Raw genomic sequence first — 13,520 nt, 5'->3', positions numbered from 1 at the left:
GTGCCTCCATTCCCTAACTGTTTGTAATGTCCCCTTTCCTAGGTATCTCATGAGTTTGCTTTGAACTTCAACCCCAGCAACCCTTACTGTCAAGGTGAGGGTGCCTCTTTGTTAATATTTCACTGAGGGGGACAGGTGTTTAAAGTGGTGTATTTCTTCCATAACTGGTGCATAACTGCAGCAAACTAGATTTACACTCACCTGGATGCTGACAAGAATGGATGGGTGTTGATGCAGACTTCTGTGTGGTCTATGTAAGCTCTAGTGAAGGGGTCTAGATTTAATCTGATGTTAGTCTGTGCTGAAACTTTTGTTGCTGCAGCTTGGTTACTTCTGGTATGTTATAGGTGGCAGTGGACTCAGATCAGCAGTGTGCCTGTGCTTGTCATATTTCCAGAGTAACCATCTGCTAAGGCTGTGAGAGATCATGGTTACTTCATTGGGAATGTGTATATGTTTGAATATTATCTTTTAAAGAGTTGACTTAAAAGCTTGTTTTCTTTATAGCCACCTTCTTTAGTGGAGGTTGTTTCAGCTGTTTGCGATGGCAGCTCTCTAAGACGGATTATGACCTCTAAGGACTAAGAACTCTCTCAGCATACAGTGACACAGAATTGTTCGTGAACAAGCATTTTTAACTCATTTCAGTTCTTCTCTCTGGTATAAGGCCAACAAAAAATGGAATCTGAGATTCAGTGTTAAAATCCAGGCATTACTGTTGTCAGTTCAGCATTGTCTGCCTCACTGGGATGTGTGTCTTTGACCTTTAAGGGTCCCTGTGCAGTAGTTTTGAGAGTTGCTGCACTAAAACCTGCATGGTGGACAGCGCAAGCAGCAGTATCAAATGAGGCTACATTGATACAAGCCAAGAATAGGCCAATTTAGGTGAATTAGAAGAATATGCTCAATTTAAAAATCAGACTTTAAAATTTTTTTTTCTTTTTAATTTGTTTAGTTAATCTGAGAAAAGCTTCTTGCATAGGAAAAACATTAAGGGTGCTGTTTCTGTTACAGAAATGTTTGAATCCTGAATCGGGATTATTGTCTAACTTTCATACAAGGAAAATACAGTTCTAGAGAGCTTCTAACCTTGTTGTCTAATTAGACTATAAGCAATTAAACAAGACAAAGTAGATGAAAAGGTAGAAAGAACAAGGTAAACGTAGTCATCAGCATGCCTTCACCAGATTATTCTTCCCACAACTTCCATGAGCTTTGTGATGTTAGAGGTGCAAAGAGTAATGTGAAGTCTGTAGAACGGGGGAGAAACCTGCAAACCTTGTCTCTGCAGATGTCCACTGGTTTCAGCCCTGTGCTTTGTATATTTGCTGTTATCCTGCTGCTTATTTGTCCTTTAGGAATTCACAGCTGTATGAGAGTTACTACACTTTTGCCGTACTATTTTAGTAATGTTATAAAAAAAATTACTGGAGAATTTGTGAAGCTCTTGTGGCAGCTTGCCTTCCTTGTGTTACAGGGATCCAAGGAATAGTAGAAGCCTACCGCCAGATCCTTCCTCACATCCGACTCTATGGGCCAACCAATTTCTCTCCTATTATAAACCATGTGGCAAGGTTTGCAGCACACTCGGCACAACAAGCAACTGCTTCAGTGAGTGCACGTCCTTTACTGGGGATCTGCATTGGGTTGATATTTCAGTTTTCCATGTTTATGATGGCATAGAACGGAATGGTAAAGTGGTATTGTCTTCCTTCCTTCGGATCCCAAGTTTGGTCCTCTCCTACCACCTACAGGGAGGCTGTTGGTGCTCTCTTGGTACATATTGATATGAACTGTGTAGTGGTTCAGCCCCAGTCGGCAGCTAAACACCACGCAGCCGCTTGGTCACTCCCCCCACCCCTGTGGGACAGGGGAGAGAATCGGAAGGACAAAAGCAAGAAAAAAAACTTTTAGGCTGAGATAAGAACAGTTTAACAATTAGAATAAAGTAATAATAAAAAGGGACGGGGAAAAAAGGGAAAAAACCAGAAACACAAACGATACAACAGCTCACCACCCGCTGACCGACACTGCCTGTCCCTAAGCCGTGAAATGCTGCCTCCCTCCCCCAGCCAGCCCCTCCCAGTAACATACTGGGCATGATGTTACATGATATGGAATATCCCTCTGGCCAGTGGGAATCCGCTCTCTTGGCTGTGCCCCCTCCCCCTCCCGGCTGCTTGTGCCCCCGGCAGCGTGTGGGAAGCTGGAAAAGCCCTTGACTATTCTAGTATAGAATGCATGGCAGAGCATCCATGCTACCATACAGTTGTGTTGCACATCTCATTTCTATGCTTGCGTGGCCATGGCTGCTGTTAAAATTCAACTCTGTTTCTTTAAACTTCATTCCTTTTGCTTAAGGACAAAGGACTCTCATACTGTGATAGATTTAACTGATTCCATTTTGACAGACCAGTCAGAGGAATTTCACTGTACACTCTGATACTTGCTTTATGGTCTAGCTGTGTCAGTATTTTTGGTTCTACATACATTTGTGTGTACGTCGAATAAATTTCCCAGACTGTGAGGTGCTTGGTCCAGGGACATCCATTTCTTATATTTCTGAGGGTATTTTTTCAGCCTTCCCAACACTTGGGAGAATCTTATTTCTCTTTATATGTTAAATATCTCTACTACTTCTTATAGATTAAAGCCTAACTACTTAAAGATTCTGCCAGTAATGGGGTACAACCATAGTAACACTTGTTTTAACTGGATTTTAGAATTGGAAATTCAGTTTTATTTTTATTGTGTGTGTCTCATTTTTTATTTTAATTTTAAGTCTGTAGGTAGCTGCCAAAAAACAGTGGTTGCTCATTTCAGAACCAGCTACTAAACCTTAAGCCTCTGGAAAAGGAAGGATATGTTAAACACTTTAGCATACTGATGTGTTGGTTTGAGGTATTTTTTTCTTTCTAGAAAAGCTCCTGTATCCCCTCTTGTTATCTCTAGAGCATCTTTGTGTCATGGCATTCGTCATGGCCATGTTTTGAGATTTCTAATACTTAAAATTTAAATTATTGGTAACTAAAAAAGAAGGCTTTTTGAGTTACACTCCAGGGATATTAAACTTTAGCCTTTTTGAGATATCAGTGAATAAAGCAGCATCCATCAGTGATTTTTGTATGCGGCTTTGTTGATTTAGGAGTACTTTGCTCATCTCTAGTGCTTTCTGCCACTTGATGTAACTGTTCTTTATAAATTGAATTTAAGCCTCTATCTTTTTTGTAGTACAAAGGAAATTTGAAGTGCACAGAGAAAGGTGTTATACATGTGAAAAAATGGGAATAAACATAAGTTTCTTTAACGTTCTGTGGGTAAGACAAAACCAGAACCATATGATCTCTTTCTTAGAGTAAGAAATTGCTCCATTTGCCTTCAGTTATGTGAGCTTTGGTGTTGATCTCCCTAACTGGGTGCTTTCTAATATTTTTCAGCAATATTTTATCTTGCTGATCATCACAGATGGAGAGATCACTGATCTGGACCAAACCAGGCAAGCAATTGTTAATGCCTCTAAGCTGCCAATGTCCATCATTATTGTTGGAGTGGGTGAAGCTGATTTCAAGGCAATGGAGTTCCTTGACGGAGACAACGGTGTCCTGAAATCCCTGACAGGAGAGCCAGCTGCACGAGACATTGTCCAGTTTGTTCCTTTCCGACAATTCAAAAATGTAAGTTGTCTTTAACTTCAGAACAGTCCTGCTGCCAGTATATATGCAGTTACTACATCTGAAAAATGAGCATGGGTCTAGACAAGGCAGCAAGCTGCATGCTCAAAGTGCTGGCCAAACTGTTCGCTCCCAGTGGGAGTTGAGATGTTTGCTTTTGTGTTTGAGACTGTGTGCCTTGTCACAGCTCTCTTGCAACTTCTCCTAAAGAGCTCTCGTCGTATCATTGATTCGGTGTAATACCTCTTGGCTATTGCAGAGTTAAAGGAGTAAAGAAGATGTTTTCTCTCCTGGGATGCAAACATATAGGCAAGGAACTGAGATCATGGTGTTGGTCTCTAATATTGAGACCCATGAGTGATGTAGTCTGAGATGTGTCTTCCCTGCTGTTAAAAGCAGTCCTTTCGTTCCCAAGCTCCTCCCTACTTCCACTGTTGGCGCTAGCATTCATGCATACTGCACAGGGAATTGGGTTGAAGAGTGTAGTCAAATGAAAATCCAAAATAAGAGAAACTGCTAGTGACTGGGGCAGTTTCCCACCCAGATCAGGGCCATATAAAGGCTGTGTGAGCCAAGGCTTGAGGTGGGAGCAGTGCAGGGGTGGGAACGAGTGCTTTTCATCAGCAGTCCTCACTGAGACTGACTGGAAGTGCTCCTAACACTACAGCAAGGAACTCTTGAAACAGGGTGTGAGATGTGGCAGGTGGTGGTCTGCACTCTGAATTCTGTAAGAGAGTTTGTAATGGGGCTGATAAATCCTTTCTCTGCAGTATTTCTGATTTATTCTCCCTGTTCTCCTTGCAGGCTCCCTGGGAAGCTCTTTCCCAGATGGTTCTGGCTGAAGTGCCTAAGCAGCTGGTGTCGTACTACAAAGGGCAAGGATGGCCACCTGTGAAACCACCAGAAACAAAGATGATGTAGATTGCAGCCTGACCCTGGCCGCCTGTATCACTGGGGTGAAGAGAGCTGTCTGCACCCATGCTTTCCCTTGCACGCTGTGGGTGCTCAGTGCCTTGAGGCTGTACCGTTCACGCTAATTCTGTTACCTACCTGTGCTCTGTATCTTTGACCTGTCCTGTTCCTAACTGGAAGAAATACAACTACAGGAAAACCAAAACTGCTGGCAGTATTTGTCACAGAAAAATAGACCTCGTTGGTTTTCCACCTTGCAGTGGTGACTCATCATACCACGCATCATTGCTTGACACGACCCATCCACTGCTTGGTATCGTTGTGGGCACATGCACTGAGCTGCTCACGCAGCACTGCTTCTGTGCTGAATGTGGCAGCAGAAGTATTGCAGTCGTGTTTACTGTAATGATACTTATCGTGTGTTCCTCGATAGGTTGGGGTTTTTTTTCTTCTATCAAGCTGCCTTGGGAATGGGGACCCTCCTGTACTGGTTGGTACCAAAGTCTGTTGGTTGGATGCCTGAGGTGGTTCCTGTTGCACCTTTCTAAAGTGCCAGTATATTTTTATACTTAGAGGTTTATTTTTAAATTTGAGTGACCATACTTCGCAATCTTTTTTTAATAACATTTTTCTATTAGCAAAAATTGCTTCTGTGACGGCCTCTTGCTTGGAGTAATTGTTGCAATTTAAGAACACTGCACTTTGTTTATTTGTGGGGGATTAAGGAGTATTAATAATTAATTGGGGGTTGGGATTAATGAGTCACATTAATATGACTTTTAAAATCCAGCAACGGGAAACATTGAAATAAAGATGCTTTGAGTGATTTCTTTGTGTCACAGAAATTAGAAAATGAAGAAGTAACTATCTGTGGAACTCCAAAGAGATGCTTCCTTGTCCTCAGAAGTGTAACGTGTGTATTATGTGGTGTGGGGACTGTAGAACAGGCACCTGATAGCAAAGCACAGTTGTTTTCAGAGGCGAGAGTTAATAGTTCATTTCAAAATAGACATAAAGAATCTTGGGCTTGTTATTGCACTACAAGTGATCATCACTTTCAGTTTCATAAATAAATAATCTTTGATCTACACAACATACCTGGACTCTTTATTTCCTTTCTGGGCTTTTCCTTTTGTTTTCCAGCAATGTGGATGTTTTGGTTTATGGAAGATCTTTGCTTTAGTATAGCCTGTTGGTGATTCAGCATCTGAGTTAGCCTAGGCTGAGTGTGATCAGCTGTAAAAAGCAGAGCAAGTTGTCCATCATAATCATGGTTACGTGGCTGGTGTCTACGTGAGGGTTTTGGCTTTTATGACAACAGGACGTTCTTCAACAACCATAGGCTGCTAGGGAGGGACGGACTCCACCTGTTGGGAGGGGGCAAGGGAATCTTTGGCAGCAGGCTGGCAAACTTGGTGAGGTGGGCTTTAAACTGAGGAACCTCGGGGGAGGGGGACAAACTGGCTATGCTAATGCCACACAGACAGTGGGGGAATAAGACAGGACAACCTGAGCAGCGATAAAGGTGCCATAGTGGCCTCATGTGATGGTTGGTCTCCTGGTTGCCATCTCAAGGGTGTGCATGGCTATAGTGGGTCCTTGTACACCCCTGCGGGGAAACCTGTGTGCTCAAGCACCTTTCTGACATGCCTGTACACCAACGCACGCAGCATGGGGAATAAACAGGAGGAACCAGAGGTCTCTGTGCAGTTGCAGGGCCATGATCTCATTGCAGTCACAGAGATGTGGTGGGATAGCTCTCATGACTGGAATGTGGTCATGGATGGCTACGGGCTTTTCAGGAGAGGTGGGGGAGTTGCTCTTTATGTGAGGGAGCAACTGGAATCCATCGAGCTCTGCTTAGGAGTGGAAGGAGAACACGTTGAGAGTTTGTGGGTAAAAATTAAGGGACGGCCAAATATGGGTGACGCTGTTGTGGGCATTTGCTACAGGCACCTCATCGAGAAGAGGTAGTTGATGAACCACCTACAGACAGCTGCAGGTAGCCTCACAGTCATAGGTCCTGGTCCTCATGGGGGACTTCAACCACCCTGATATTGCTGGAAAAGCAACACGGCGAGCCATGCATGATCCAGAAGGTTCCTGCAGAGTGTTGAGGACAACTTTTTGATGCAAGTGGTGAAGGAGCCAATGAGGTGAAATGTGCTGCTCGAGCTTTCTTAACAAACAAGGAAGGGCTGGTTGAGGATGTGAGAGCTGGGGGTAGTCTTGGCTGCAGTGACCATGAGATGGTCGAGTTTAGGATACTGCATGGTAGAAGCAGGGCAACAGGTCAGATCACAATCTTGGACTTCAAGAGGGCCAACTTTGGCCTCTTCAAAGGCCTGCTTGGAGGAATCCCATGGGCTAGGGCTCTAGAAGGCATGGGGGTCAGAGGAGCCAGGAGCCCCGCATGGATGAGCAAAGGAGATTCTAGAGAAACTCAGATGGAAGAGGGAGATCTTCAGTGTGTGGAAAAAAGGACTGGCCACTTGGGAGGAATATAGGAATGTTGTCAAGGTATGCAGAGATGCGATGAGGAAGGCCAAAGCCCACTTGGAACAAGATATGGCTGGGCTGCTCGAACAAATCCAGCAGAGAGCTACCAAGATGATCAGGGACTGGAGCATCTCACTGATGAGGAAAGGCTGAGAGACCTGGGTTTGTTCAGCCTGGAGAGGAAAAGACTGAGGGGGGCTCTTAACAGTGCTTATAAGTATCTGAAATGTGGGTGTCAAAAAGATGGGGCCAGACTCTTTCCAGTGGTGCCCAACGCCAGGCCAAGGGGCCACGGGCACAAGCTGGAACACGGGAAGTTCCACCTGAACATGAGGACAAACCCCTTCCCTGTGCAGGTGCCAGAGCAGGGGCACAGGCTGCCCAGAGAGGCTGTGGGGTCCCTTCCCTGGAGACATTCACCCCCCGCCTGGATGTGGTCCTGTGCCCCCTACTCTGGGTGTGCCTGCTCAAGCAGGGGGTGGGACGGGATGATCTCCCAGATGTCCCTTCCAACCCCCACCATTCTGTGATTAGTTTTGTTACCTGCTAATCACTGACACTGCTGAATGTATATCCTGCAGCCCTGTCCTTCAGTAAGATAAGCTGTTTCTTTACTGCGAAATTATGAAAGAACTTGTCTGTTCTAACAGGTAAACCAGGAAATGTGAGTATACATTGGAAGACTACCCTTGTGATTAAGGCTACGAAACTGTCGTGGTTTGGCCGGCAGCTCAGTCCCACACAGCTGCTCGCTCACTCCCCACCAGTAGATGGCGGAGGGAATCAGAAGGGTAACGCTCGTGGGTTGGGATAAGAACAGTTTAATAATTAAAATTAAAAGAAACAACAACAGAAATGCAACGTAAAGGAGAACAACGAGAGGCGCAAAGCCCCGGGGGAGGGGGGGAGGGGAGAGGGGGAACGAACCGCCAGAACAAACCGCACGCGCCGCAGCCGCCCGCCGACCCGACGCCGCGCCGCTCCCGAGCTGCCACTGCCCCCCCTCAACATACTGGTCATGGTGTCACGTGGTATGGAATGAACCTGCCATTGGCCAGTGGGGGTCAGCCGCCCCCACCAACCCTGCCCCTCCCAGCCCCACCCCCGCCACGCGGCAGAGCGCGGGAAGCTGGAAAGGTAGCCGACCCCCACAGTGAGGAGAATTAACCCCTTCTCAGCCAAAACCAGCACATTCTCCACCCCTTATTCCATACCATTTACACCATGCCCAGGTCCCATATGATGCAATACAACTGTACCAACCACCACCCCTCCCCTTCCCATCCTTTAACATAATACACAGACATCATTCCCTTAGTTCATGGACCTTCCCTGTAAAATATCCATTAAAATGTCCATTGAGTTCACGCAGTCCATGACTCTGGGCTCCATCTGTTGTATCAGTCTTTCCGGGTGGGAGAGATGGTGTGTGGCGTTGGGGTGCTGCATACCGAGTCAGTCATCGTTCCATCACTGCTGCACGGCTTGTTTCATAGTTGATCTTCCATGGGTTGGGAGGCTCGTACTCTGATATCATTGATACAACACAGAGGTGACGCACAGTATTATATAGCAGTTCACATTGTGCCATTCAGTTCATTGACTGTTTTTGCCCAAAATCAAATCCCCTTGAGGCACACATCGGATTTCTCCATCCTCCCGCATCACCCACCAAGTGCACCCAGGTCCTCGAGCAAAAGCAATCCCACGAATGGGTTTGCCTTTGCCGAAGGCAGGAAGAACCCAGACTGTGTTGCCCAGCGTACTTTTTGTGTGCACTACAGGGACTCCATCCCCTTCCACAGTATGTAGGATTTCTGACTGGGCAGGGCCAGCTCAGTTGGCAGATCCCCTCGTGTTGACTAACCACGTGGCTTTTGCTAAATGTGTATCCCAGTGCTCGAATGTTCCACCCCCCATTGCTCTCAGTGTAGTTTTTAACAGTCCATTGTACCATTCAATTTTCCCAGAGGCTGGTGCATGACAGGGGGTGTGATACACCCACTCAACGCCGCGCTCTTTGGCCCAGGTGTCTATGAGGCTATTTCGGAAATGAGTCCCGTTGTCTGACTCAATCCTCTCTGGGGTGCCATGTCGCCCCAGGACTTGTTTTTCCAGACCCAGGATAGTGTTCCGGGCAGCGGCGTGGGGGATGGGATATGTTTCCAGCCAGCCGGTCGTTGTTTCTACCATTGTAAGCACATGGCGCTTGCCTTGGCGGGTCTGTGGGAGTGTGATATAGTCAATTTGCCAGGCCTCCCCATATTTATGTTTCAGCCATCGTCCCCCATACCACAGAGGCTTTACCCGCTTCGCTTGCTTGATTGCAGCGCATGTGTCACATTCGTGGATAACCTGTGCAATAACATCTGTGGTCAAGTCCACCCCTCGATCACGAGCCCACTGTATGTTGCATCTCTCCCTTGATGGCCTGAGGTGTCATGGGCCCACCGAGCTAGAAATAGTTCACCCTTATATTGCCAGTCCCGATCCACCTCAGACACTTCAATCTTGGCAGCCTGATCCACCTGCTGGTTGTTTCGATGCTCTTCAGTGGCCCGACTCTTGGGGACGTGAGCATCCACATGCCGTACCTTTACAACCAGTTTCTCTACCCGGGCAGCAATATCTTGCCACAATGTGGCAGCCCAGATGGGTTTGCCTCTGCACTGCAGTTGCTTTGCTTCCACTGCTGCAGCCAGCCCCACAGGGCATTTGCCACCGTCCAGGAGTCAGTAGAGAGATAGAGCACTGGCCACTTTTCCCGTTCAGCGATGTCTAAGGCCAGCTGGATGGCCTTTACCTCTGCAAACTGGCTCGATTCACCTTCTCCTTCAGCAGTTTCTGCTACTTGTCGTGTAGGACTCCATACAGCAGCCTTCCATCTCCGGTGCTTTCCCACAAGGCGACAGGACCCATCAGTGAACAGGGCATATTGCTTCTCATCTTCTGGCAGTTTGTTATACAGTGAGGCTTCTTCAGCACGTGTCACCTCCTCCTCTGGTGATAATCCGAAATCTTTGCCTTCTGGCCAGTCCATAATCACTTCCAAGATTCCTGGGTGACTGGGGTTTCCTACTCGAGCCCGCTGGGTGATCAGTGCAACCCATTTACTCCACGTAGCATCAGTTGCATGGTGTGTAGAGGGGAGGTTTCCTTTGAACATCCAGCCCAGCACTGGCAGTCGGGGTGCCAGGAGCAACTGTGCCTCAGTACCAACCACTTCTGAAGCAGCTCGGACCCCTTCATATGCTGCCAATATCTCTTTTTCAGTTGGAGTATAGCGGGCTTCAGACCCTCTGTATCCCCGACTCCAAAACCCTAGGGGTCGACCCCGGGTCTCCCCTGGTGTTTTCTGCCAGAGGCTCCAGGTAGGGCCATTCTCCCCGGCTGCAGTGTAGAGCACATTTTTTACATCTTGTCCTGCCCGGACTGGCCCAAGAGCTACTGCATGGACTATTTCTCGTTTAATCTGTTCAAAGGCTTGTCGTTGCTCAGGGCCCCATTTGAAATCATTCTTTTTCCGGGTCACTTGCTAGAGAGGGCTCATGATCATACTGTAATTTGGAATATGCATTCTCCCAAAACCCACAACGCCCAAGAAAGCTTGTGTTTCCTTTTTGCTAGCTGGTGGAGACATGGCTGCTATTTTGTTGATCACATCCATTGGAATCTGACGACAACCATCTTGCCATTTGATTCCCAAGAACTGGATTTCTCGTGCAGGTCCCTTCACCTTACTTTGTTTTATGGCAAAACCAGCTTTCAGAAGGATTTGGACTATTTTCTCTCCTTTCTCAAAAACTTCTTCCGCTGTGTTGCCCCACACAATGATGTCATCAATGTATTGAAGGTGTTCTGGAGCTTCTCCCTGTTCCAGTACAGTCTGAATCAGTCCATGGCAAATGGTAGGACTGTGTTTCCACCCCTGGGGCAGTCGATTCCAGGTGTACTGGACGCCCCTCCATGTGAAAGCAAACTGTGGCCTGCACTCTGCTGCCAGAGGGATTGAGAAGAATGCATTAGCAATATCAATTGTGGCATACCACTTGGCCGCCTTTGACTCCAGTTCGTATTGAAGTTCTAGCATGTCTGGCACAGCAGCACTCAACGGTGGAGTGACTTCATTCAGGCCACGATAGTCTACTGTTAGTCTCCATTCTCCATCAGACTTCCGCACTGGCCATATGGGACTGTTAAAGGGTGAGTGGGCCTTACTGATGACTCCTTGGCTCCTCAGTTGGTGAATGAGTTTATGGATGGGGATCAGAGAGTCTCTGTTGGTGCGATATTGCCGCCGGTGCACTGTTGTGGTGGCGATTGGCACCTGTTGTTCTTTGACCTTCAGCAACCCCACCACAGAAGGGTCCTTTGAGAGACCGGGCAAGGTAGACAGCTGTTCAGTTTCCTCCGTCTCCAAGGCAGCTACACCAAAAGCCCACTTGTAACCTTTTGGGTCCTTGAAATACCCTCTCCTGAGGTAGTCTATACCAAGGATGCACGGAGCCTCTGGGCCAGTCACAATGGGGTGCTTCTGCCACTCATTGCCAGTTAGGCTCACTTCGGCCTCCAATACAGTTAGCTCTTGGGATCCCCCTGTCACTCCAGCAACGCTGATGGGTTCTGCCCCTATATAGTTTGATGGCATTAAGGTGCACTGTGCGCCGGTGTCCACTAAAGCTTTATACTCCTGTGGGTCGGACATGCCAGGCCATCGCATCCACACAGTCCAGTAAGCCTGGTTATTATCCCTTTCCTCCACCCGGCTGGAGGCAGGGCCCCTCTAGTCCTGATCATGGCAGTCACAACTCACTTCCTGTAAATGTGAATCAGGAGTCCCTCTATTACGCTTAGAAATAAAATCTGCGCTTCTACTCCTCTGTCTGGGGAGTTGCTCGCTGGAAACTGGAGCAGCAGCTTTCCTGGAAGAGCCTCCCTGAGTGACTGTTCTTCCTTGCAGTTCACGCACTCGTGCCTGTAGGGTCGAGGTAGGCTTGCCATCCCACCTCATCATGTCCTCTCCGTGGTCACGCAGGTAGAACCATAGGGTGGCCCGTGGTGTGTATCCTCTCCTTTGAGCCAAAGGACGCTTATTCCTAACAGCTGAGACACTGCTCTGTCGAGGTGGGGAGTAGGACAGATCTTCTTTGAGTTGCTGGACCTCTTGGGATAGTTTCTCCACAGCAGAGACGAGCAAGGAAAAGATATTTGTGTCGTAATCCCGGAGTCTATCAATCACCTCCGCCACCGTTGGTGTCTCGTCATCTTTCCAGGACATTACTGCCAATGACTTTGCATGCGAAGATGGTGCGCTCCGTACAAACTTCCGCCACATGGGTCGTGTGCACTCGGCTTCATCTGGATCTTTGGATGACCGTTGATCGTCCAGGTCACCATAAATCACCTCAAACACAGCTAATTCCCTGAGATACTGGATGCCTTTCTCCATAGTTGTCCATTTTCCTGGGTGATATGTAACATCTTCTTTAAAGGGATACCTTTCCTTCACTCCAGACAGGAGTCGCCTCCAGAGGCTGAGGGCTTGGGTCCCTTTTCCAATTGCTTTGTCAACGCCCCCTTCCCCAGAAAGGGATCCCAATTGTTTGGCTTCTTTTCCCTCTAGTTCCAGGCTACTGGCCCCATTATCCCAGCATGGGAGCAGCCAGGTGACAATGTGCTCACCTGAACGACGGCTATAATCTTTTCGCATATCTCGCAACTCGCTTAAGGACAGGGATCGGGTGGTCTCTATTTCATTTATTACTTCTCCCTCCTCTCCCCGCGATGGCCCTGGTTCTTCATCATCCCGTTCTAAATGAGTTGATGTCCGCTTCCAATATTTCGTCTTGTGTATAGGGGCAACTGATTCTGGTACGGGTTTATTTTCTGAGCTAGCTCCGGTACTTGTTGTAGGGGTTTGAGTGGCTGCAGTGCCTGTTGTCAGGGCTGGATTGTCTACAGTGCCAGTCACTTTGCATTTCAATCCAGAGACATTCTCTTCCCCCTGGGGGCACTGAATACTGTTGGGCAGGGCTCGGTATGCATGGGCCAGACCCCAGCATGTTGCAGTTATCTGTGTCTCTCTGGAGTTCCCAGCGTAACAACATACTTTCTCCAAATATTCTACTAGTTTTTTAGGATTCTGCACTTGTTCGGGGGTGAAACTCCAAAACACTGGGGGTACCCACTGCCCTAGGTATTTGCCCATGCTATCCCACATGCCCTGCCACTCGTAACTATCAAGCCTCGGGGCAGATTTCTGGGTGATATTCTTAAGTTGCTTAGTCAAAACCAAAACAACATGCCCAAAAACTAACAATAAGTGCACCTTAACCACCCAAGGATGTTCAAGATACAAAAAGGTTGTTGTAACAAAGGCACAGACATCATAGAACAAAGTTGCAAAGGTACTATTCTGTATTTCCTCCATATAAAATC

At 47.4% G+C, this 13,520-nt stretch overlaps 1 protein-coding gene across 7 annotated transcripts in view; it reads left to right on the top strand.

The window, feature by feature from the left end:
• CPNE1 (copine 1) overlaps positions 1–5,678 on the top strand; it is a 45,290-nt gene extending 39,612 nt beyond the window's left edge. For 5 of the 7 annotated variants that reach the window (XM_075108919.1, XM_075108920.1, XM_075108918.1 and 2 more), the window contains 4 exons: positions 43–94; positions 1,478–1,611; positions 3,438–3,674; positions 4,476–5,678. In XM_075108919.1, coding sequence (XP_074965020.1) covers positions 43–94; positions 1,478–1,611; positions 3,438–3,674; positions 4,476–4,592 — 540 coding nt within the window. In that variant the 3' untranslated portion in view covers positions 4,593–5,678. The remainder of the gene's footprint in view (positions 1–42; positions 95–1,477; positions 1,612–3,437; positions 3,675–4,475) is intronic. The other 2 variants (XR_012663040.1, XR_012663039.1) reach the window with 1 other exon arrangement.
• The last annotated feature ends 7,842 nt before the right edge of the window (positions 5,679–13,520 follow it).

The sequence above is a fragment of the Phalacrocorax aristotelis genome, chromosome 13, assembly GCF_949628215.1.
Source record: "Phalacrocorax aristotelis chromosome 13, bGulAri2.1, whole genome shotgun sequence".
In the NCBI taxonomy this organism is placed as follows: Eukaryota; Metazoa; Chordata; class Aves; order Suliformes; family Phalacrocoracidae; genus Phalacrocorax; species Phalacrocorax aristotelis.
The sequence above is the reverse complement of the archived record's forward strand: the minus strand, read 5'-3'. Positions and strand labels throughout refer to the sequence as shown.